Source organism: Pterocles gutturalis, unplaced genomic scaffold, assembly GCF_000699245.1.
Source record: "Pterocles gutturalis isolate BGI_N339 unplaced genomic scaffold, ASM69924v1 scaffold5400, whole genome shotgun sequence".
NCBI lineage: Eukaryota > Metazoa > Chordata > Aves > Pterocliformes > Pteroclidae > Pterocles > Pterocles gutturalis.
In genome coordinates, this window is record NW_010140530.1 from 1 (window position 1) to 26214 (window position 26214).

The 26214-nt window shown below is 40.9% G+C and overlaps 1 protein-coding gene across 1 annotated transcript; it reads right to left on the bottom strand.

Annotated features, from left to right (window-relative positions):
* Positions 1-4544: 4544 nt before the first annotated feature.
* On the bottom strand, positions 4545-25964 carry DDX58 (DEAD (Asp-Glu-Ala-Asp) box polypeptide 58). The gene is given in 15 exon segments (XM_010083709.1): positions 4545-4844; positions 6751-6902; positions 8097-8277; positions 8972-9070; positions 10334-10480; positions 10862-10863; positions 11348-11483; positions 11794-11952; positions 14096-14214; positions 14647-14806; positions 16880-16920; positions 16923-17137; positions 18005-18092; positions 18095-18157; positions 25832-25964. Coding segments are annotated over 15 exon segments (1995 nt in total).
* Positions 25965-26214: the final 250 nt, after the last annotated feature.

The following is a 26214-nucleotide window of genomic DNA, read 5'->3' on the forward strand; positions in this document are numbered from 1 at the left end:
TCAGCCTGTTTCTGGCTAATGATCCCAGACCAGGGGGAGTCCAGAACCACAATCCTGGAAAAGATAAGAGCCCAAGCATCTGAGAGACCAAGAGCTGACTGAGAACAAGATGACCCAAAGTAAGGGCTGCCCCAGACAGAGAGAAAACTTCCAGACAGATCCTGGTCTATACACTGGGCATGATGTGCATGATATGGAATGTACCAGTGGCCAGTTCAGGTCTCAGTCCTAAACCTAAGGTCGAATCCTAGCCTAGTAATCAGGGGTTGTGCTCCCTCCCAGCTTCTCCTGCACCTGCAGACACTGGAACAGCAGAGAAGCTGAGAAGTCCTTGACTGTTCTCATAGCAACTATAAACATCAGTGTGTTATCAGCTGCCTTCTCATCACAAATACAAAACACAGCCTCTTACTAGTCTATGAAGAAGGTTAACTCTGTCCCAGTTGGAACCAGGACATCTTGCTTGATTACAACAAAGAGCTCCTCTAGCAAATCCAGCAGATGCCCACTAAGATGTTGCAGAGTCTGGAACATCTCTCATATGAGGACAAGCAGAGAGAGTCAGGACTGTTTAACCAGGTGAAGAGAAGGATCAGGGACATGTCTGCTGTTTGTGTACAAATATCTGAGTGAAGGACAGAAGACGCAGCCAGGCCCTTTTCAGTGGTGCCCAGTGACAGGACAAGAGGCAGTGGGCACAAACTGAACCACAGGAGGTTCCCGCTGAACATCAGGGAACGCTTTTTACTGTGAGGTTGACTGAGCACTGACTGGAAGAGATTGCCCAGAGAGGCTGTGGTCTGTCCATCCTTGGAGATGTTCAGATGCTGCCTGGACATGGTCCTGGGCAAACTGCTGTAGGCCACAAGATGACCTCTAGAGGTCCCTCCCAGCCTCAGCCATGCTGTGATTCTATGAAACATCTTAACAGAGAGCTGTTAATATTGTCATAATCTTGAGCATTATTTGGTAGTAAATATGCAACTTTTGGTTCAATTGCAAAAAAATTTCATGTATTCTCAAAGGCCAAGTAGAGTGCGGGTGTTCTTCCCCACCCTTCCGTCTCCACTGTGTACTGAAGGTAGGCTTGTTTTATCAAGTTGAATTCTTGTTCATGTGTTACCTCATCCAGCTTTGTTACACTCATTTAGACTGAACTGCAGGGTTGTTTTAGTCTGCAGTCCTTGCATTCAAACAGTAGAAAAAAACTAAAACTCCTCAAATCCCTCAACTTACTATAGGCTGTGAAACTTAAGACTGATTATTTTTTATGCCAAGAGTCCCAAAGCAGATGTCCCTTTTACACAGCAAACTGATACTCAAGGACTGTGACTGTCCATGTACTTTTAATTTGAAAGTGCTAAACCACCCTTTTTCAAAATCTTTGTTCCTTCTATTTTCGGAGGGGAGGCATTATCCAACCATAAATCATCTTTATCCATGGCTCTGTGTTTCCTTTTTGGAAGCAGCTTAAGAACAGTGAATTTACTAAGTTACTGTAGGACTGAGATTCAGGCTTCCTGTACAGCACATACAGCTTTCACAGTAAAAGGCATGGTGTTGCACATGCTGATTTAGGATCTTGCGGACTATGACAATTTGTTGCATATGAAATATCTCACGCGGTTATGCTTTAGCAATCTTTTAAGATTCATTAATGGTGTGAAGTAAATCAAAGGTTAAATTTTAGCAGCTCTCAAGCATTAACCAATTTAATGATTAACAACGTGATGCAGTAGAATATGTTGTGATTAAAATAGTGACTTAAATACCACAATGTTGAAAAAATACATTGAGTAATAGAAAGAATCAAAAAGAATAGCAAGCACCGATGGTGGGAAGTCCTATTTGAATGGTCACCAACAGTAACCAGGACACTGAACCTGATGTTACACCCCATTGTGATTTTACTAACTACTACTGTACTATCCTTGTTGTTAAACGTTGGTTTATGTATTAGAGTTTGGAGGGTAGCTAAACAAGTTACAATACTGCAAAAATTTCCTTGTTTATGTTTCCCCGCGTACATAATATCACCTAATCACGTACTGAAATGTTAATGATTTCATAGAGACTAACCTGACACACAAATTCCTTCAAAATTATAATTAGATTACAGCATTCTCTGTTTATAGCCATAGAGGCAAGAGGCAACCATACTGCTAGTCTATGGATGAGATAAAGTTACTTTAGTCACAGGGCAGATGTGGTGCTGTACTCCCTCCCCTTTCCTGAGTCTCTGAGTGCTTGGTGTGATTCTTCCCCTCCTGGGTTGTTTACCAACCTAGGGTGAGCGAGGAATGAACTGTGAAAGCAGTGAACCCAAGCGTCATGGCGCCTCCTTGGTGTACCTGGCTCCTGCTTTCCATTATGGCAGTGAACCCGAGTGCTGAGGCACCCACTCAATGTACCTGGCTCCCGCTTTGAACAATAGTAACAGTTAATCACCTTCTGACAACCCAGTATGTCTGTACCTGTGTCGGAGACCAAAGAGCGATGATGCACTTTGGTAATTAGTGAAACGCACCAGAACATTCCAGCATCCAAGGTGGACCGAAGTGGAAAAGTACCTGGCAAAAGTCAATTATCTCAGACCCTATAAATAGCAACTCCAAGCGAGACCCTTTGAGCTCTCCTGGGTTGCAGCAGGCTGTGTCCAGTGTCTCCCCTGAGCTGGGACACCTCTCCTTAGACCAACGAGGTTTGAGGACCATCTGCTGGCGAAGTCAAAGAAAGGCCAGAGCAAAGTCCGACTTCTCGAGGCTCTATTATTGCCCATTGAGGAATGCCAATGCATTGTGAGTATTTACTCAGATACTCGGGAAGAAAGAGGGAACTTTTAACTATAGGCTAGTCTCCTCTATCTGCTTCTCCGTTTATATACAGTAAGAAGAGAGAACTTCAGACTGTGGGCTTGTTTCCCTACTTAGATATTTCACTGTATCCAAGTATTTCCATGGTGTTTGTGTGTTTTGTGTTTATACATATATATTTAGGATACCCTGTAGTAAGTTAGTGTAAATCTTGTCATTCTCAACTCTGTTAATAAGTTGCTATTTAATCATAACAGAAAATTTAACCTTTGATTTACCTCACACTATGAATAAATCTTAAATTGTTGCTAAATCATAACTGTGAGATATTTCATCTGTGACAAATTGGTGTAGTCAGTAGGGTCCTAAATGAGCATCTGCAACATGTAGATTGGGGTGGACCATGAAACAGCACTTAAAAAGTTGTTTTGTTTCTAATGCCACATAACTGTTTAAAAGAACACTACAAGACGCACTGACTAGGGTTTAGGTAGTTCAAATATTTCTTGGACTCTGAGTTAGGTTCCTGTTTAAGGTGGTTTGTTTTCTTCAGAGTTCAAGTGTTTCAGGCACGTAATTGTTCTACATACATACCTTATCACACTATCAAATGCATAAATATGCATAAATGAAAATATATTTGATCTTGGTTCCAGAAATATTGAAGATAAAGCTCATTGAAGATAGGTAGAATCAGCAAGTACACAGGTTTAACAATGTTTAATAACTGCGTCTGTAGCAATTTCTGTTTTTCCTGAGAGAAGCCTGGGACCTGGGGGGGGGAGGAGGAGTTTAAACACACTAATGCCTAGACTTTGTTACAATTCTAGATCAGCTGTGACAGGAAATCTGCAAAATTAATATTGGTGTCTTGAGAGATTTCAGATGCCAATTCATAAGACAGGAACAGCAGAGTAAATGCTAGTAACTGTCTAAATGTTAAAGCCTTCACTCGTCTTTCAGGACACTGCCTTGTTCCCTTTGGGGCTTGTTCCGTTAAGCAACACATAGAAAGGTGTCCATTCTGCAACTTCAGCAACAGCAGCTTGACCAACGTGCAGTGATAGAAGAAAACAGTGCTACTATTTTAATGCAGAAGATGCCTCCTCCGAGAGGGCTCTGTGAAGCCCTACTGCTTTTCTCAGACTGTTGCAGAAGCATTCTCTGTTAAAGATGCATTGAAAAGATGCAGTGTCTTCCTTACAGAAAAATTACTGGACATTTTATCATAATTTTCTATATACCAAAATGCCTAGAGCTTTAAAAGTAATTTTTAAAAAGCTTTAAAAGTACCTAAAGTCGTGCTTAAATTATCAATATGCATAAGCCATGTTATCTGCGTGGAGGTAACAGAAGTTACCTTTAACAAAGAAGATTGATTTACACAGAAATGCTTGAAGTTGTGGCCTGTCACCTAAAATTAGATATTTTGTTAGTCATTGAATTGATTTTGTTTTTTTCAGACCAGCTTCTTCATAGCAACAAGGATTAAGATCTGGATGCTTATGCACATGTTTGTCTATGCTTATATTAAAACTTGGAGTGAAACATTTTATTAGATTGCAATTTTTTTTTAGTGGACATACTAGCCTTTTTTAGTATAGCCAGATACTGATGAGGAGCCTAGCATATCAGACAGCATAAAGAACAAGAATTTTTTATACGTGGAAATAGATCATCCATTATTTCAGCTTAGTACGGTAAGGTGATACATGCACCAAAACACTGAGTTCAACTGGACGTTTCTTCAACATCAAAATTCTTCAAAGAAAAATAAGTAGTTTTCCATTTATGAAAATCCATTTGTGTCCCGGTTTCCATGTTCTCTACTACAACACTTTTGATTTTGATCACTGGTAGATCATTGAATGTCTTGTACTTCACTGTGATTCCCCAGTCATGCTGGCAATTAGTATTTTGGCAATGCATCTTGCTTTTTTTCTCAAAACAGTTAAACTGGACTAGTTTCTGGTGAGGCTTTGTTATATAACACTCCTTGAACGCATCTCCTAGGACAGTGTGATGAGATTCCTGAAATGACACATGCCAGAAGTGCTTAATAGCAGAAAAGCCATTCCTCATTTTTTTTCCTGGCATTCCCCTTCCCCTCACAAACACCATTTCCCTGGTAAGATGCTTCCTGTCATTCCTTTCAGCCCCTGTGGCTCATCACTCTTTTTTTCCTCTTTCATTAAATACCAGATACTAGTAAGGACCGGGCCTGGGTTCATCAAAACCAAAATTCCTATATATCACCAGTCACCAGGTTATACATATTTGAACTTACTTAGCTTCTCTAAAAACCGTGCTTGCAGTATTTGAACCTTGTGCATGCAATTAATGGACTCGTCTGGAAAACAGACAATTTGAGAGACTCCTGCTTCCCACCCATTTTAACTATGTGACCCCAGCTTTCCAGGAGGAGTGATGCAATTACTTGCAGTGGCGGAAAAAGTAACCCTGACAAGGTGAAGGTGTTGCAGTTGTTTATAACATATGAAATCAAAGATTCCAAAAATTAAAAACTTAATTTGAAAGCAGATGTACAATTTGAGCTGGAGTCTGAAAACTAGTTCCTCCTGGAAATGCAACTTTCACTAAATATATAAGCTGAACTATGACAGAACTCAGTTTGTAGATATTATTTAAAATACTGTGAGGAGTTATTTGTAGAGTACTAAGGAAAACCTCTTTTTCAAGAGTTTTCTGAACTCTCAGATCTATTTACACAGGAATAGGTGATAAGCCAGGAGCACAAAATGGTGTTAACAGTCAGAGATGTCTGTTAGATATCCCTTGTAATTCGTCAAAGAAACATAACTAGGTTTTCACAAGGTTGAGCTGTTCCCAGCTCCTTGCCTGTGGACCTTCCCTGTGCAGAGGAGTAGTGAACTCCATCTGCATTCCCAAAACAGCTGTTAAAAAGAAAAAAAAAAAAGGTTCTTGATTAAAAAGAAAAGAGGTGCTTGAAGGCAAGCACTCTGTAATTCTCAGCTGTGTCCTGAAGCCCCTTCTCACATCACAACTGCACTTTTCAGAGCAGCACCATCGTCCTCATCATTGTTTGATTCTACTTGCAGACCTCCTATCTATTATTCAAAGGCACCCGAGAAGGTGGGGTGGTCACGGAGGAGACGCACCTGCTGCGCTGGTCAGGAACCTGCCTGGACAGAAGTCCATCACTGGCTTAGCCCAAGACATCTCTTGCATGTCATCTCAGCACCAGAAGTTCTTGATGCTTCTTTCTACCTTCACGATGTTTTCTGATCTGGTAAGCGTGCAGCACACACAAGGGTTAATGTAAAGCACTGAGTGTGTGCTGAGGTGTTCTGCTAGGCTTGCTCATCTGCCAGACATTGCTTGAAGCACAGACAAACAGTACTGTAGGCAGTACAAAAGAAATCAGTGGCAGAAGAGCATGTACAAACCCAAGTGTCATCCCAGGCAATGGTTTCTTGAAATCTTCCATAAAACACTGCTCTGAAATCAACAAGCACTTGGCCTAACAACAACCAGCTTTAGAAAAGCACTTGTACTGGCCTGCAGCAAAGATAAAGTGCTTCTGAACATGAATATGGATGTCCGTATTACCACCGTTTGCATAGTTTCCCATCTCCCTGTCCACTATCCCAAGCGGACACAGCAATATTTTTCTTCCAGTGGACACAATAGTTTATATGTTATTTCGAAGCTGACAAGTTTATATAAATTCTCCCTCAACTTCTAAGAAGTTTTTTACAGTTATAGTACAGATGACATTCTGCAAGCTAGCAGTACACACTCTCCCTTCTCTGCTAATCTAGCCTTGGTCTGAAACCAAATACAGTGAATACTTTCCTCAGGTTATCACTTGGTCCTAGACAGACCCCTAGTAGATGAAGGCCGATACGGATTATGCCTATAAATTTGAGTATGAAAATTCCACAGAAGTACAAACCTTTCTTGCAAATGTTGTTTCATCCCAATTCTGTAGCTTTTCAAGTCCTTCATTCATCATTTCTTCCTTAAAACAGTTGTGTTTCTCGTTCTCAACCATTTCTGTTTTGCTTGTCACAAGGATGCACTTGCTATCTCTTGCCCTTCCACGACCTATACAGCAACACTTTTATCCTCTTTAGTTACTCTTAACAAGATGTGCAGAAGCAGCAGCTATGCTGTAAAGGATCATTAAGGACTTTCTGTGTGGCTGCTTTTGCTTACCCTGTTCAGATTCAGATAATGCTGCTTCTAAATGCCATTCTGTCAGCTCTTTCGTCTTTGATCACAAATGAGAACAAGATGACTCCTTCCAGGTATCCTCATGGATATCCCCCCAGCCAGTGCTGTATTGCCTGCTTCTGTGGCCTGCCTCAGTTAAGCTCAGGCACGCTTGACACTTTAGTTATTGTAGAGCATCTTGCTGCCTTCTTGTGGAAACAACAGCTAGAGGAGAAAAGCTCATCTTTGTCTTACTTACTAGTTTTCTGCCCTGCTAATTGGTGTCTATTTAAAAAAAAATCTATCACCAAAAACCTTGGGGAACAATGGAGATCACTTCCCATCAAATTATGAAGTTAGCTACTCGGATAATATGATAAAATATTGGAGAAAAACCCTTGAAACATATAGTCAATTTAATGACATTTAGGAATGTTGAACAGAAACCAGCATTCAGTGTGGCTCTTCATTCCCCTCTACTGGCTGTACTGTAAAATAACCAAGATTCAAGACCGAAGTCTTGACAGACTTCTTCAGGGAAGCCAAGACAGAAACAGGGTTTCCTTTTTCCTTTTTTTTTTTTTTTTTTTTTAATCTTGGATGTTAGAGGTCTGCACATGCAGAGGCCTCAGGTACCCATGAGTACCTGGGTTGGGAATAAGCCACTGGGCAGGGAAAGACCTTCAGAAATCAAGGCAATACATGAAACTCCGTTGCGGCAATCCTTTGTAAAATTGTCACAGTTGGAAAAATTTGTGCTATTTCTGACCGTAGCTCTTCTAGCCATACTTCTGCTTATATGTATAATTATCCACTTGAGGGATCAGTCCTCAACAATTCCATAATCTTGTGCAACATGGCTAATTTGCATAGCAAGAGCAAAGTCACACAACATAAAGGAATCAGTTCTGTGAACAAATCTATCATGTTTGGTGCCATCATTCATCTGCCCTCACTCAGGGACACAAAGGAACAACAAGACATGCACATACTACTACAGTATTTCCAAAGTACCATTCAGTAGCACTTTATGTTAATTTCTAGGCCAGAACAGGTTTCTAAAGTAATAGGTCTGAAATTCCATGCCTCTGACTTGGATCATTTTGGTGACATTACCGAAGTATTCACAGAGCACAACAAGGTTGCACTCAGAAATATCAATGCCTTCGTCAGCAACATATGTAGTGATTAGCAGGCTGCTGTCTTTGTTGTTTTGAATGCATCCACTCTTCTGCAGTGGGAGGTTCATACCTACAGTACCAAGAAACTGTGTCGGGAAACAACACTGAAGACTTCCTTGTACGAGATACCTGCATTTGCTCTTACTTAAGTGATTATAAATGAGTATGTCCTTTTGATCTAGAAAAGTACTTTCGGTTTGCATATCCAGCTGGCTGCTTGCTATACTCACTGAGCAGGAATTCCTGATGATGTGCCACAATAATTGTTATCCCGGAAACACCATTTCAGACACAGCACCTACCTGATCTTTATTAGAGAGATCCATACAGCTTAGTTATTTTAAGCCCAAGCTAACTCTTAACTTAAGCCATGCATAATTCATTTCGGCTGTAGCTTCCATTCCACCTTAAAATGTCTTTGTGCCACCAGACACAAAATAAGAGAGAGATCTATGAAAGGAACAGGGAAAATACCTCTTGAAGTAATCACAAGAAGCCATGATAGCAAACAGTTTCTAAACTTTTTTTGAGCTAGCAAAAGAATCCTGCAGCAAAGGGTCATTGACAGTGTTACAGCTGCTTTAAACAATGATTCTGGACGTAAAAAGCAAGCAGCTCCTTAGGACTGGTTAAAGGTCTTCTAGATATGGAAGAAAGCATTGTGCAAACCAGCATGACCTTCCTTTGTTTAAGAGCACAGAAGATGAACACAGGAAGTGTAGAACAATTTTAGCAGTGTACCCACCATAGGTCTAGCAACTGCTATTCCCCAGTGCAAACCTGCGTATCTGTTTTTTGGTCTCTTCTTCCACGACCCATCAACACATCTGGCTTTATGTGGCTAAGTAGGGGGTTTGCTTCTATCCACTTCTTCAAAGCCTGGAAAGCAAATCAGGGAGTTAGATCCCTGTCCAGATGAAATGTTAGTTAGGGATAGGTAGGTAGATTTTGCCCATGCTTGCCTAGACAATTGGTACTTCCGAGAACCAAAAGCAGGAAAGGTGAAACTTGTGTGTCAGGAGGAAACATCTATTAAGAGGTAAGAAATTATGCCAGATCCAACCATGCTATAACTGATTTCTATTTTTCCCAACCCTGCAACTTAAAGGCTGGCTAGAGAGCAAGCAGCTTTTCACTACTAAAAGTATGCATTTTTCTCTTATAAACCAACAGATCACTCAGTATTACCCCTCTGAGGTAAAAAAAAAAAAAAAAGAGTTGCTATTTACAGACTGCACTTTTTCCCTGCACAGTGATTGCAGCACCTGCAAACTGCTCTTATATAAGAACAAAATTCAACCAAGCTACAGTAGGCTTTTACATCTATAGTGGAAAATGGCCAGAAGATGCCTGGTGTTGATAGTTTGGACTTCAGCTTGCCTTTGATTTTTTTCTGGTTTGCAATTCTTCCAGCATGTCTATACCCAAGGATAAAATAGGGGTTGGGACTAACAGCTGATAAACCTATTTACAGTAGCCAGAGACTATGATACCTTGCAGTAAATGTTTAAGATCCACTGAAGCTAATGATTAGCAGCACACTTACTTCGAGCACAAGCTGCTTCTGGCAACAAGGTATTGGAAGGGAGAAAAAAGATCATCCAGCCTAGATCCTTGATCCTAGGCAAATATGAAATTGACCCGTGCATCAAAAGGGTCCAGAGAACATCTGCTCCACAAAGTCTTCCCTTTTTTTTGGTCAAGAACACACTCTAGGGCACAGACCTCCTTTGTGCCCACAGGAATCTTCTGAGGAACCTACAAATACCTCCTGATGTGCAGTCAGAGCAGAGGTGCTGGTTTATAACACTGCCACATTAAAGCCAAAAATTTTGTAACACATCTTGTTAAAACTAACTTCAGACCTAAAGTAAAAATCTGATGGCTTAATGATCAACTATGACATGTAGGAAGAAGATACAATGACCACCCCTGTACTGTAGGTTTTAGAAAAATAATAAAAAATCCCTCACCCCTCTCAGAGCATTAGTGCTTAGAAAGATATATAAAGATAAATATTTTCTTAGGAAGATCAAATATATGCATATTTTTCTATTTTCAGATGAAAATAGGAAGTGCAATAGATGAGGCATTATGTTTTCTCACTTTTCATGTTAAGAGCTTTAAAAAGAGACACCTTACAGCTACTAAGGCTTTTGTCTTAGCAAAGAGAAGAGTGCAAGTCTGTGGGTTATAGCAGTGTGCTTCATCCAGGATGCAAGAAAGCTCTTACAGCTTGGCATTCTGATTAGATTAGTCTTTTGAAAGAGCAGTCAGTTCTGGTTCTTTCTTTGGAAGAAAACAGCAGTGCCTTGAATAATATGTCTTCTTTAATGCAGAAAACAGAATTCTCACTCAAACCTACTTGAAAATGCCACCCACATTCTCTTTAGCATTTCTTTTTATTTTCTGTACCATTCTTTCAGATACAAGCAAAGAAAGCTATTGGTTAAATGCAGCAAAATGTCCAGAAAATAAAAATTCTGAATCTCTCACATTTTGTAGCAAACTGACAGGAGATACTCTGTGACATACTGTGCATTAAAGACAGCAACAAATCAAACTCAGTTCTTGCAAAGTGCAGTGCTATTTCTTCTTAGGAAACAACTGACACTACAGGCTGTTTTACAGCACACTGCTACTAAATCAGAACTTAGAGAAGGGTGCAACCTCTAATTTTTAATCTGAAGGGTACAAGGGGCACCAGATTCTTCACAGTAGTTTGGGATTTGTCCAGCATCACTGGGCAGGAGGAGGCTGGGCAGTGTGCTAAGCAACGTCTGTTGCGTTATGTGATGCTGCCAGCATCCACGATTGCAGACCATCCCCCTTCTTGTGGGGTACACCCTTAAGGACACTGCTGCCTTATCTCCAAGTCAGGCATGTAAAAACCTACTACAGCATCTAGCTACAATTGCTACCACTTCCCAATTGCTACTACTTCCTTATTTCCTGCCCTAGAAGCTTGAAGGTCCAGAAGGTAAGTTCCTCCCTGCCTACCCTAACACTATATTTGCACCCACATGGACACTAGGTCTTCTGAAAAGTGCAAAGCTCCTGGAAAAACAATCACACTTACTCTGAAGAAAACATTTGGGTCATCCTACCATAAGCCTTCTTCTCCCCTACAGCTGTCACAGGTAATGTGTAAAATACCTTGAAATGTAACTGTCAGTTGCTTCTCTCATTCTGTATGTGGTCCATTTTTGACATTTGTGAAAAATTCCTTTAGGTAGGATAAAGCATCCTCAATGTGAGCATCCTCACTGATGATGAGAGGATCATAGAATTTCTGCTCAGAAAGAGAGACATACATTTAAGCCTCATTGTCCATAGGACAGGGGATGAACACAAATTTATTTAGCTAGATTAAGTATTACAAACTTGTGCTGTTCTTCCATATGCATGACAACATAACAAAGTCTCCTCTGCACTATTCTGTTCTTAGTGAGTATCTTAAGACACAACTCGTATATACTATGCTTTAGCCTGTGTCAAATAAAATTATTAGGTTCAAAATTGGTTCCTCGGTGAACATAACTGTATTAGAAGGAACAGGATGGCTCCATCTCTGTATAGAAGGAAAGAGGATATATACTTACCCGCAAGTGTTCAATACAAGTGAAAAGGTCTCTACAAATGCTGCTCTCCTTCTCCTTATCTGCCAATTGCAAAAGTCTGCATTTCTTCTGAGTGGCAACTATCTAGTGTTCATATTTCTGTGTTCCAAAACCATTCTTGTTGATTTGAGAGATAAGTATCTATCAAAAAGGAGGAAACACATATTTGTTCAACTTGACTAACAAATAACCAGAACAGTTAGCTAAAAGATAATACATTTATTATTTACATATTATTATCTTATTATCAATAAGCCTACACAGAAGAACACTGTATGATACAATCACAGAATCACTGAGGTTGGAAAGCACCTGTGGAGGTCTTTAGCTCAACCTTCTGCTCAAAGCAGGGTCACCTAGAGCAGTTGCTCAGAATCATGTCCAGATGGATTTTGAGTACTTCCAAAGATGGAGACTCCACAACTCGGGGCAATCTGTTCCAGTATTTGATGACCCTTAGAGCAAGAAGTTCTTCATGTCAAGTATTTCTGTTTGTGCCCACTTGACCTGCCTCTGGAACCATCTAAGAAGAGCCTGGCTCTGTCTTGTCACCCCCTTGTGTTTCAGTCTACTGCCAGATGTTAGGCTAAAATTAACCCAGTACAATCCAGCTGAGGATCTGTGTACATATACACATCTGCAGAGTCTTTAGCAGTAAAATTAGAGCTCACTTATCCTATAAGAAGCCTACACTATTCAACACACCGAATGTCCATCGCTCCTTGAATTATCAGCTACAAGTATTCATTTGTAAATGGTCCATGGTACTTACAAGGCATATTATCCAAGGGCCTGTTCTTGAGGAAGAACTAGTCAGTACCTGTTTGTCACACAGGTACTCTATCTGAGTCCTTCAGAAACTTCAGTAATCAGGGGACCCACAGAAGGGAAGTCAGTGGCATTCATGCAAGAGAAACTCTGATGCAGAGATACGCTTCAGCAGTGTTTGCTTAATTAGTGTGCAGCTTGAAATTCCCACTGTATTTGTTCTTTGTTGGGGTTTCTTGGGTTTTTGTTTGGGGTGGTTTTTTTGGTTGGGTGGGGTTTTTTTTGTTTGTGGGGTTTGTTTTGTTTTGTTTTGTTTTGGTGTGCGTTTGTTTGGGGTTTTTTAAAATTCTTCCTTCCTGCCCCAGAATATCCTTCACTCTCCAGTATCTGGAAAGTGTGTGTGTGTGTGAAATCTAAAAAGTATAGAATTGAGGTAAACACACTTAAGGTGCCCCAGACAGTTTGCAAAATCCAGTCTAAACACAGACAAGATCCTTTAATTCAGAGCTGGATAGACCAAGGCTGACCTTGGGCAGAGCTATCCATGGGTCTCTTCTTTGTACCCCCTGTAGCTCTCAAATTTGTTGATAAGAGCCACTTACTGGACACCCCTTAGGAACCTTGCAAAAGCAGAAAAGACCAATTGGTTTCTGCAGAGGTGCAGAATTAGGTCTCATGATCATGAGACCCATTCTCTCTTCTCAGAACCATGCATCTCCCTCTCTGCAAAACTTCACATCACTGCAGCTCCTGAGGCTGCAACCCTACAGACAAAGTGTTTCCTTTCTTAGGCAGCCATATCCTCTGTCTGGTGGTATTTATGTTCCACAGATCCTTCTCTGTAAAATTACCTTAAATGCTTTTCAATAAGAAATAATGGAGACCTGGTAAACAGTGGAAAATGGGGTACCCAGAGGTATAAAGAGGACAAAATACTGATTTGAAAAGGTGGCCAGGGCACCCCCGGAAATAACTCAGCAAAACTTAGAGAAGACAGGAAAATATGGGAAGACTCAGAGCAGCAAGAGTGGAAGTAAACTTTTGCTGAAAGGAAGGAAGTACAACATTCAGAGTGACACCATAACTGAGACCCTTCTTGTCTTCCTTAACAAAGACAGACTTAGGTATGAAGCATTTGGGGAAATACTTAAATAAGAACATACAGGTATTTCTCATCAGTGAAATCCAGCTCATTGCGTTCTGAAAGCAAGCACTTTGGTAGATTTGTTTTAGATTCATTAAATGTTCAGAGTGATCTGTCAATGTCAAAAGCACACTGTCCTTAGCTGCAGGAAACACAGGTTGAAATCCAAGCAAAAATATTTATGTTTATCAAACTAATTACGTATAACAGGAAAATAGTTGACTCTTCTACACGTAATCTTTTATTTAGGAAATATCAATTAAAAGGAAGTAAAAAGGAAGGAGGAGAAAGGAAGTGGAAAAAGAGTGACTGTTTTAGCAGCCACGAGGATTCACATTGATGTAATCAAAAGAGTGAATCCCAGTTACAGACATGTTACAGTATCTTACCCAGGGAGTAAATTTTCCTCATCAGCACCTCTGTCTCAGACATCAGATCTGGGATAATGTCTGCAAAGTAATTCTGAGCTCGCATTTTAACCCATCTGACATCTAGAGACAAGAAATACAAATCGGTGACCTGAATAAATAGAACATTCCCCAGGGCAGTGCAGAACAAATTATTGTCTAGAAGAACTCTACAGGTGGTGCTCTATGCAATCATAATTATGTTTATTGTTAATGACATCATAGGTGCACCAAAGAAACAGCCCCAAGTCTTCACTGGCAGAACTGCACTGGCTTTTCTGCCTTACTAAATAAAAACCAGAGATTGTAGAGCTCAGCAAAGAGAAAACTTGCCCAAACTTGCCTTACTGTGGGGCAACAGTGAAGTGCATGTTTGAACTTCTTTCAAGCCAGCAGGAAGCAAAGCTCCAGTTTAGTTTTAAGCTTTTAGTCTCATCTGATCAAAGGAGAATTGGACAGCTGCCTTAATTATGGTGCTTTGCATCTCATGCAAAAATAAAAAGGAAGCGTGCTTACATGTTTCCGGCTTCTTTCTGAATCTCTGCAGATCCTGTTTGTTCTCTCTGAGAGTGGATATGGCCAGTATGTCAAGGTAGGAGCAGAGAGTACAGATGTGCTCTGTTGTTTCCTTGGTGTTCTTGGCGTTAACTCCAACAGAAGCAGTTAAACGTACAATCTGAGCACACACATGAAGAAGAGTGGTTGCTTCTTTGTCACAAACAAAAAAAAAACCAACCCAGGAGACACTGTTACCATGCACCAAGCTGTTACTGTGTTCAAAAACAAGGAAACAAAACAGGCAGATGAATTAAACATGAGTGCAAGGCCTAAATCTTGAGAGTCAAACCTTGTCCCCACTTGTGCCCTCTCCAAGGCACTCAAGCTTAGAGTACTCAAACTGAAAATAAACTATCACCCACTGAAATCCATAACCAGCTATATTTGCCCGTGCTCATCATACACAGAAACAGCAAATCCACCCCCAGAACAATCTTCCGCATTCATTCAGAGGAGGTGTCTTCTGAGATGGACTAAATCCTTCTGTCAGCAGAGGCAGTGGCTTCATTTTATTGTTACAGAAGACAGCAACAAAGAGGTGACAAGGAGGTTAACTAAGTTCAGGGACACATGCTTGCTTCCCAGCCCAGCAATTCTATTTGCTCTCAAGTAGCCCAGTCTCTGTCATGCAGTCCTTCTGATCAGTCCTTCTCAGAAGCTGAAGGGAAGATGTAACATGGGAAACCAGCCTGGAGGTGTCCGAGAAGAGGGAAAAAGTGTTCCAAATTTCAATTTGCAGACATTGTTAAATGGGAGTTTGAACTGGATTAACACAAAAGGCAAGATGTCAGGCTTTACTGACTGCACTGTTGTCTCGCCCCACTCCAGTGGGTGGTTGAGAGAGGTTTTTTGTGATTCCCCAAAAAGGAGCACCGGCTAGGTGGAGTCAGACGATGACTCAAACAATTTTATTTACCTCAGCAACTGCAAAAACATCAGAAATCAACTCCGAGGCAAGCACAAAATCACACTTGTCAATTATTGAGACAGGGGGGCTTAAAGTTAAAAAGGAGCGGAAGAAGAACTAATTGAGAATAGCTGTTCGGACAGTATATGATTAACATTTGCCGTGCTTGCGAAGACAGGATGAGAGGATCAAAGCTGTGATAATGGGGGAGGAACTGCTAACCCAAACGAGGGGAGAGCATACACCACCTGCAAGGCCGCGGAGATAGGGAGCCTCTAAACAAGATGGGAACCAGCCTGGTTCTTTGGACTGAGACCAAGAGACGAGGAGGTGAGAAGTTCAACTCCGATGAAGACTCATTTACTTCATCCTGTCGACCACCGGACGACCACCAGGGAGCACTACGCAGGCGCAGAAGGACTCTAGCTAATTATAATACGAAACGGGGCTGGGCAGGGCTGGGTAATCAATATGAATAGATGGATTACGAAACTTAATGCATATGCAACATTTTGGGGAATAAATAGAGGGATAGGTTTTGTGAAAAGGCGCGCATGTCTTTGGAGGAGCTATCCCCCATGCATCTCAGCGCTGAATAAACTACATACCTGCTTTACAACTTTCATGAGTTGTGGAGTCTTTCCGCTTCATTATAAGACAGTACAAAAGAGTTGGAAAGAAAGAAAGAGGGGCAGAAAGACAGAGTTAGAGACAGAGAAACACAAACAGAGACGCAGAGAACATCACCAATCCCTTGTTCCAGCACATGTCTTCTCTTCAGGCAGAAGTCTCTGTTTCAGGCAGAAACTCTGTGTGTGGAGTGGTGATGGGTCAACCCAGGGGGTGATGGGTCAACAGGGAGTACAGTTCGGGCTCACCTTTTATACAGTTTGGTTCAGTCCAGTCCTGGAGTGCCCCTCTGGGGGAGCCCAGCATCCAGGTCACCTTCGGGGTTGACCTTTGAGGGGCACAACAGCCCTGCATCCAGGTTAGCTTTGTGGGGAGGGGCAGCTGGTTCTCCACCCAGGAGACACCAGCCCTCACACCCATGCCCCACCCCGATGTAACAACTTGCTAATATTCCTGGACATGGTGGTGTCTCTTCTTTAGGAATGTTTTATCTGAGTGCTCTGCCCAAGCTAAGTCTCTTCCTTAGAAAGTGTTCTGCTCATTGTTTGAGACGTAAACACGAACCATCCAGAAGGGGATGGGTAGGGGTCTGGTCTCTGACAACTGCAAAATACTTTTCTGTGATGTTTCCAGCACTGACTGGCTGGGCCTTACCTGAGGTAGCTGGTTTGCAAAGGAGTCAAATTTTTGTACCGGTACGTGGTCAGTAACACATTGTAAGAGTGGTTGCCTGTAGTGTTGTGGCACTCATCAAATATCATCAGAGTGAAGATGGAGAGGTTGCTAAGGATCCCCTCCTCGATGCTATTCACAAGAATCTGGGGCGTCAGCACGATGATGTCACTGTCCTATATAACCTTTTCTACAGAGACATTTGCACCTGTTTCATCACTAATTCATTGAACAGAATATCTGGGAAGACGAGTCAAAAGATAGGGTATGAAAAAGGATGTCTTGCAGGGCAGAAAATAAGTCAGAAGGATGGACTTTTCAGCAAGCCTGAAGGGAAAGGACTAAGTTCAAAATGTCAGATTGTGGGTGACCCACAGAACCCGAGAAGAAAACCTGCTGAGGGTAAACAACTGGATTTTCAACTCCCATTAACTAAGATATATTAAATTTGAGGGATGGTGATTTTGTACATTTAAACTGCATCTGTCAGTTCACGTGTAAGCTGTAGTTGGAGATCCTGCCCTTCATCCCTTTTCTGTATACATCTGGCAGCACAGAACTGTTTCTGTCCAGCAGCCTCATCTTCCCATAACTATACGACTCATATGTTGATGTTCAGTAATGAGCTCCTTCAAAATCAAAAGCTATAGGTTGTTGATACTCCCCTACGCAATTTTCAGTCCCATTTGAGAAGTGGGAAGTCATTTTCTGAATATAGATTGAAAAACCAAAGAAGTTTGGGTCCTTCCATTTGGAAAAGAGACTCTGCCATTTGAGAATGGCAGCAGGAAAAGAACTGTCTTTGTAAGCAAGGCTGAAAGGAGTCTCAAGATAGAACACACTTCACCCTTTTCCAGAAGCAAGGACAGGTATACTTTGGCCATTTTGACAGATGCTGCACAACCAGTGGTTAAGCTCTCCAAAAGCAGACTTCAGAGTCTCTGAAGTCTACCATGGTAACTTGCCATTCTCACCACTAGGCATCATCCTTATGTTCACACCACTCTTGTCACCTGTAAACCCATGACATTTTGCCCTAGCCACAGCTGACTTAGAGGGAAGTTTATTTTCTGTGTATAGGAACCCACCAGGTAGAGTTACACTTACCCACTTCATTCAAAATGCTGCTTGAATACAGTTTTCTCTTGTTCATACACTGACACTTTAGTTGCAAGAAAGACAACTTCGTCTTTCATCCTGCAGGGATGTTTTGAGGATGGTGTTCACAAATCAGAAGTGCCACAAAAGTTTTTCCAGATCCTTTAAACAAGGAATGTAAAAGCCCTTTTCTGAAGCAGCCACTTTCATAGTTAGCCCTTTCCTGACATCTTTTTTCCTCCATATACCCCAGTGAAGTTCCATTGACTTATCAGAGGTGAGGGCCTGCACCATAATAATTTAGTACCTTGCCTTTTCTCATTGGACTTGAGGTCAGAATCAGGCCTGAAATCAGAATAGTTGGGGCTTGTTTTTTTCCCAGCTAAACTTTAGACGGCAACAAAACCCTGATGAAACTCACTAATATATTGCGATTACGTCCAATACAAACCTTAATAAAGGATGGGAATAAGATTTAAATATTGAACCATAAAGAAATATTGGTAGTGTTTTCCCTTTGTAGATAAAATATGACAAGTTTGCCATTGTATACAAGGAAACTTGCAACCCAAGACACAGTTTAGTACTAGGAGTTAAGTAACTTCTCCAAGTCTTTCCCATATGCTCAACATGGGGAAAAAAATCCATCTTAATTTATTAATTTCTAAATCAAGTGGTTTTGGATAATGAAGGAAATGGTTCTATTCAGAAATGGTATATACAAAGGAATGGATGTATTATCTGAGCAAAAAGTACTTAAAAGGGCATGAAGGAATTCATTACTTGGAAATACAACTTAGATAATTTTATACATTTGAAAAAGCTAAAAATAGAATAGGGAGGCCATGCTAAGTGCCCACAGCAAAAATTAGAACAAAATGCCATCTTGTAAGTTAGAAACTTCGAAATGTCATTCTGATACTTCAAATTTGACAAGCTAAACAGAATCTGGATCCTGATGTTCAGAAAATATGTCTTCACAGCTTTGCGGAATCTCTTGTAAAAGACCCCCTAATTGTGGCAGCCAGCCTTCCTAATGCCTTCTCCAAATCTTCATTCCTGTTCCTCAGCTGTGAGGTTAGCTGTGTCTTTGCTTTTCATCCCCTCAGATCACTCCTGTAGATTTTTAAAAAACAGCACACCACTGAAAAATGGAAACTCTGGTTTTCAGTGTGTTTATTTAGAGTGACAACATTTAAAGAAATACATGGGGGATTTTAGCTTATCATTAAATCTAAATGAAAGTGAGGATTTCAGGAACTGGGGTGAACTAAGTTAACTTAGTTCAACTTAGTTAATGAACAAACATGTTTGAATAAAACTGAAGAAAATGTTGTCAGGAGTCTCTGAAAACTGGCCTGAAAATTAATCCTGATCTGCCTGAATAATTTGAAGATAACTGGATCTCAATAGATGAACTGTTCAGCTTTTTAAGATGAAAATTACAGGTGACAAACAAATGTGCAAGATAAAGGCAACCAAGCAATGCTACCTCTCAGGTATACTCTCCTAGTTTCTGGTCACCTGCACCTTGGACTTCTTCACCAGAGGTGGTATCTTTATGTTTTATAGTCTTTAATGTTTTTTTTTCTTTCATGAGCTTGTCTAAAGGTCTTAGAATCCTTTTGGAGTTTCATCTTCCATGGTGTCTTTTGGCAATCACTTCCACAGATTAACAATTTGTTGTGAGAAAAATCCTTTCATTTCCTTTTGAACCAGACACCTTTTGGTTTCATCTGTTGTTCCCTTGTTCCCACACATGAGAATTTTTTTTCTTTTTTTTACCATCCTGATAATGATTTTATGGATTCTTACCATCTTCATCCCTTATTGCCTGCTTTTCTGACCATTGTCTGCTTTTCCCCAGGGGAACAATTCCTCAAATTTGAGCTTTTGTGTTGCCAGTCTGAGAACTTGAACTAACCTTTTTTATTCCTGTTTTGTCTTTTTGTAATAGGGGGGAACAGACCTGCCTACAGCATTCAAGAGGGAGGCACACCATGGAGCTGTACAAGGATATAAAAAAAGTTTTATTCTTTACTCTTTTTCTGCTAATTTCTAAGATCCTGGGTGGGACAAGGTCAGGGAGGGAGGTGTGTGTTGATTTTTTTGCCTAGTGGACACTTAGCTACTGTTTTCACAATGATATTTATTAGATGACAGATTCTGACATTCCCATTTAGAATTATTCCCTGCTCCAACAGGGGGTCTAAGCAATTCAGCTGCCTCCCTCAAGACAGCATCATACATCTTGGCAGCACTGGCAAACTGGTGTGGAGGCTGGTGGGCTGTGCAGATATCCACCAGTGCACGGAGGCAGGGGCTGTCAAGGGTGTCCTTGCTGGGCAGCCCAGGAGACTGGGCGTTTTTAGACCCCACACACCACGGGATCAGGCAACATGGTGTGCCCCTGTGGTTCCCCTTGCCCCAGCACTCCCTGTGATATTTATCAGGTATCTCTGAGCTGTATTAGGAGGCTGCAGTCACAGTTATCATCAAGGCTGCCAGTCCCTGCTCTCATAAGTGCAGATCAGCTTAATGGTCAGTTCTGGCCTTTGCATCAAGAGCATATATAGTAGCCTTACACTTACTAAAATCATCAATGAAATGCAAGCCTCTTGGTTATAATTTGTCATCTGCTTAATAGGAACATTTTAATTTGTGAGCTAAGATGGAGCAGTGCTCTAGCTGACGAGCACCAGAATTCTTAGGAAGAACAAAATAAGTCAAGCTCTCAATTTTGACCAGGACAGTAAGTTGAATCATTCCTATTTGGGTTTTAAATACCCACATGATATTTTATGTCTTACTTAATCAATTAAACATCAGTCTTTTAAGTCCCATATCAATGCCTCTGTTTGATCAGCTCTGGTTACCACTGGGCATATAGAACTCTGTTCCATAGAGAAGATGCTCTTTTCTTGAGCACGACTTGTTATAACATTAAAGATAGAGAGATACCGAGGTAAGTATTTCCTTTCAGCCCTTTCCATCAAGGTAAGTGGCAGGCAGCCACATTTTGATTCAACACAGGAATAAGTCTTTCTTACAAAGCTGTTGAGTGTGCAAATTGCTTCTGCTTTGAGGTCACAGGAAAGGGAAAGGAAAGGACATGTTTTCTCTTATGGAACCAAGCTATAGAGAAATGCTGTTAACAAAAGCTTTCAGCATCATTACACTATTTGTTAATTTGTAACTGAATAAGGTGCCATTGACAAGGGAGATTGCTTCAACAAAAGCTTTGTTTCAGGGTTTGCTTAGTACTCATGCAAAAAAGAAAAAAAAAATCCCACAGTATCAGAAGCCAGAAAAAAGATAAATTGCATGGTTGTTGAGCAGCTTGTTTTTCCAGATGGTCAACCCACAGCTACAGTTCATAGGCACATAATGTCTAACTTGTACAGTGAAAACAAGCCCTATAATGTCACCATGTCAATTTAATATATGTATATATAAACCTATAAAATGTGTTCCTCAAACAAATAATTTCAATGTTTGAAAAGCGCTCTTAGGTGTAATGTAATGGAAAATGGAATCGCATCAGTAGGGGTGAAAAAATACTGTCTGTTGCTGACAAAACAAAGCTGTAAGCATTTCTTTCCACTCACAGGTCTGTCTTTTGTTTCAGCATCAGTGACTCACAAATCATGATTATTTATCACATTTGAAGATAGCAACATGGTCAAAATCTCTACCAAATTTACTCTACTAGGATTTTTCAAAACTTCTTGCATTTTGAAAAGGTAAGTACTTACTGCAGGAAAAGTTCTGTGCCTCATTTTCGAAAAAAGAAAACCAAAGAAGGATTTTATCTTCATGCAGAGAAAATCTTGAGAAGACATATCACTACAATGGAAATCAATCTTCTCTTTTTTTTCTGCTCGTTCTGATTATCCTCACAGCTGGGTGAAAACAAACAAGATCTTACTCTTTTTTATGTTTGGGATTTGTGGCACTGAGGGATATTATTAGCAGGATAGACGTTGTGTGATCTTCTAATGAAGTGTGCATCACATAAGAAGTGAAAAACTATGTACAGTTCAGACTTCACAGTGCTCTTGTCCCCCAACACTGTTATTCCTTAGGACAGAAAGATAGTGGTAGGAGCACTGAGGTGTCTGGAGTAGTTACAGTCACACAGGTACTGACACAAGCAGCATAAAACTTCACAGACTTATTATCTTTAATACACTTGCCTCCTCACAGTAGGAACCTGCTCAGCAGTGCTGATGTGTAATGAAATATGGTTGTTCATTTCAGGGGGACACAGATGCACTCATCAGCTTCTGTCAGTGGGAATGCAAATCTAAAAAACAAGCAAAAGCTTTGCTTATTTTTTGGAGGGTTTGGAAGACAAACTATGGAATTCAGCTTCAGCTCAAGCAGATATTGGATAGCAACTATAGCATCTGTAAACATTGCAATATAGGATAATTTTTTAAAATTAGGATACATAGGATATGCATGTCCTATTTAGACTATATCCTAACTATAAGATAGGTTTTATAAATGTTGTCTTGGTATGTCTCATAAAATAGCTTGATATAGATATAGATATAGATATAGATATAGATATAGATACAAACTCCCCCCGCAAGTTCTTTAAACACTGATCCTATTTATGATTTCCAGAGATGTCTGTCCCATTGGTTAATGGGTACATGTATTTAGATTCACTGTGAACAGCGAAAACATAAATTTCAACATTTCATCCTTTATTCCAAGAAATTTCAGCCAAAAAATTTTAAAGTCAAGTGTTAAAAATGTCCTTCCAAAACCTAAAAAAAAAAAAAAAAAATTCAGCCTCCCATCAGGAATCTCTATGTAAATACACTCTCTCTTCCATAGGGGAGAAGAATTTACCATTAGGTATTAGATCTTTAGTCTCTCAACTACAGACAGATGGTGGCAATGACTAAACCATTTTTCACCCTTAAGATTGTACAAGACTGTTAATTACGCATAAGCAGCTCTCCACATTTTGCCTCAGTAGATATATGTGACAAAATCAGCTTTTTTGCTTAGCAACCTTGTGGGTTACATACCAGTCCAGTGTGGCCCTGTATTTTTTTTTGTCCTTACCCAAAACAAATTACTGTATAGTGAATTAAAGGTAATATCTTAAGAACATATCTGCAACATGCTGCAAACAGCCTAAAAGAAAGCTCTTTTAAGGAGTGAAATTATGTAAACAGAAACAGTGCTTCTGTGGTTGATTTATAAATTATCTTCACAATAATACAACCCTGTATCAATACCAGTAGTAATAACACACAATAGAATTGTAACTCAGTGATACTTGCAGTGATATTGTTGTGTAGTAATATAATGGTGATGTGTTCAGTAGCATTTAAGCCATTATTAGTTTTTCAAAGATGTGTTGCCTAACCAAGACACTTTATAGCCAGACTTTTTTTTCCTAGCCCTGTACAAATCCTCCCAGTAATCAGGAAATTTTATCAGTGACAAAAAAACTTATGAGTGTCCCAGATGCCTTTTGCCATTTGCATTGTGTTGTGTGACTTTTGTGTTGAGCAAGATTAGAGCCCTGAAAAAGACATCTTTCAAATATTATCAGGTGGGTGCATTTGTCAGGATACAAATATTAGTTTCAGTAACAAATGCCCATAACTCACAGTGACTGCCTTGCTATGAAATGGTACCCCAGTGCGATAAACAAGGAATAGGACCACATATTCTTGTATATCCATGTCCAAATGAAGTAACCTGATCTTCTTGTATTCTGCTCATTCACCTCTAATGTGGTATACTGCTCTTTATTGCAGCACTCAACACTTCATTTCCATTATGTCACTGATAAACTTTACTAAATTTTTCCTTTTCTGTTTTCTTGCTATTTGTATGTTGTATATCCAGAAAAAAAATAGTTCTAATTCAGAAAATTTGTCATATTAGTTATTTCACAGTAAATAAGGAAATCACTATTCTTCTAAATCCTGTTGGCTTTATTGAGAGAAGACTTCAAGTAGGACTAATTAATCAGCATATCTGAGAGATTGTTTTCTAATACCAAAGGACACAATGATTGAAGAGGCATCACAAGACCATGGTCAAAAGTGACAGAAAGGTTTCTGAACAGAGCTGGTTGATGCATCTCTCATGGCAAGCAATTTCACAAGTAAGCATTAAAACCAGTTTCAAAAACTGTATGCCTGACCTATTTCCAGTTTCACTGCCTGTCTTCAGATAGGGCAGCTGAAACTCAACGTTTCAGCTTGTGATCAGAGACCTGTGCCACAAAACACGGAAACCTTAGTTTGCCTCTGGAGTGAGACTAAAGAATCGTAGGCGGCTTTTTTCCCATCTCTGGTTTGCCCTTGGCTGGGGGCCAGCCCACACAGCCATTAGCAATGATAATATGCAATGGCAGGGTTAGGCAGAAGTTAACACTGTGTGTGAGCCAACGCAGGCAGGGCACAGGAACAACCACAAAACAAGGGTGAAATGCAAAGAGTAGATTTATTGGTGTTACCTTGCAAACCAGGGGAAAACTCTGCAGCAGTACGCAGGCAAGCTCATGCGTATAGGGAGGCAAGGCCGGGGGGGCGGGCCACGACCAGCAGAGCTCCGTCCTTGTGAGAGAAGGATCTCTCCATGCCACCTGCCAAACTGAGGCCACTTTGCAACTGCACTCAGTCCGGCGCACACATGCAGGGGAAGAGGACTGGTGGAGCTCAGTCCTTGTAAGAGAGCAGAAAAAGAAAGAATGCTTGAGTCTGCCACTTTCACCTGTACTTCAAGGATTTTTTGCAGGCATTGTTTACCACTATGCTTTGATGTTTCCCACAGCAGGCCAGGCCCAGGCCTATGTTAGCTGAGCACAGAGGTTCTGCTTGCCAGGCACACAAGGCCAAGAAAACAATTAGCATAACATATGTGTTTTCCAGCACCAAAGCTGTTTGGTCTCTTGAAGTGTTACAGATCTACCTCCTCACCCCAATTTTGCGCTATATTCCCACACACTGTACAACTAAATTTATCGGCCACTTTCACCCATCATCAAACCCCCTTGAGGTACACATCGAACCTCGCCGTCCTTCTGCATTACCCACCAAGTATACCCAGGTCCTTGAGCAAAAGCAATCCCATGAATGGGTTTACCTTTACCCAAGGCAGGAATAACCCAGGCTTTCTTCCTCAGCACATTCTTGATATGCACCACAGGGACTTTATCCCCATCTACAGTACGTAAAAGTTCTGACTTCAGCACAAGTTTCACATTCACGGATAACCCCTGCAATAGTGTCCATGGTTAAGTCCACCTCTCGATTGTGAGACCATCTGTATGTTGCATCTCTTCCTTTATGACCTGAAACATCATGAGCTCAACGAGCTAATAATTTTTCACCCTTACGTTGCCAGTCTAAGTCCGCGTGGTTGAAGACAGGGCCTCTCTAGTATGGACTGTAGCATTCTGTACTGTTGGGTGGATTTGTGGGGTAGAGTGCGTGGGCCCCAGTCTCGTTTTGGTTACTCAGTCCTTGTGAATACGGATCAGAAATTCTACTCACAGGATTGGGAGTAAAGTCAAAGTCAAGCCTTCTGCTCTGTTCAAGGAATGGATTAGTGGAAACTGGAGCAGCAAATCTCCTGGAAGCACCGGAAGAACTCCCAGTTGCGTTTATTCTTTGCAGCTCGCATACCTGTGCCTCTAGGGCTGAGGTTAGTTTCCATCCCATCTGCTCGTGTCTTCTCCATGGTTGCACAGGTAAAACCACAGCTTGGCCCATGGTGTATGCCATCTCCCTTGAGCAGGGGAACACTTGCTTCTAACCACTAAGACACTGGCCTGCATCCGTGGAGAGGAGGCCATACCTTCTCTCAAATGCTGGAGCTCCCGGGCCAGGGTCTCAGACGTTGTCTCAGACAGCTTCTCCACAGCTGAGATGCAGGTCTGTAAGGAGATGTTTTCTTCATATTGCCAGAGTTGGGTAACCACGTCACCCATGGTGGAGAATGTGGGCAAAATTACGTTGCAGTGGGTAGAGAAAAGTTTAAGAAGTTGCCATATAGCGATCTGCTGTTTAGACAATCTACGATAAGAAGATCACAGGGTGCCAGTGCCTCCGTACTACCTCTGATTGTGGGATCTCAAAAGCCTAAAGGCAGTGGAAATGATCAGCAGTCTAAATCTTCCATTGGATCCAGTGATGCGGGAGAAAACAGTTCCTTAGTTCAGCCTCCCAAAGGGAAGACCA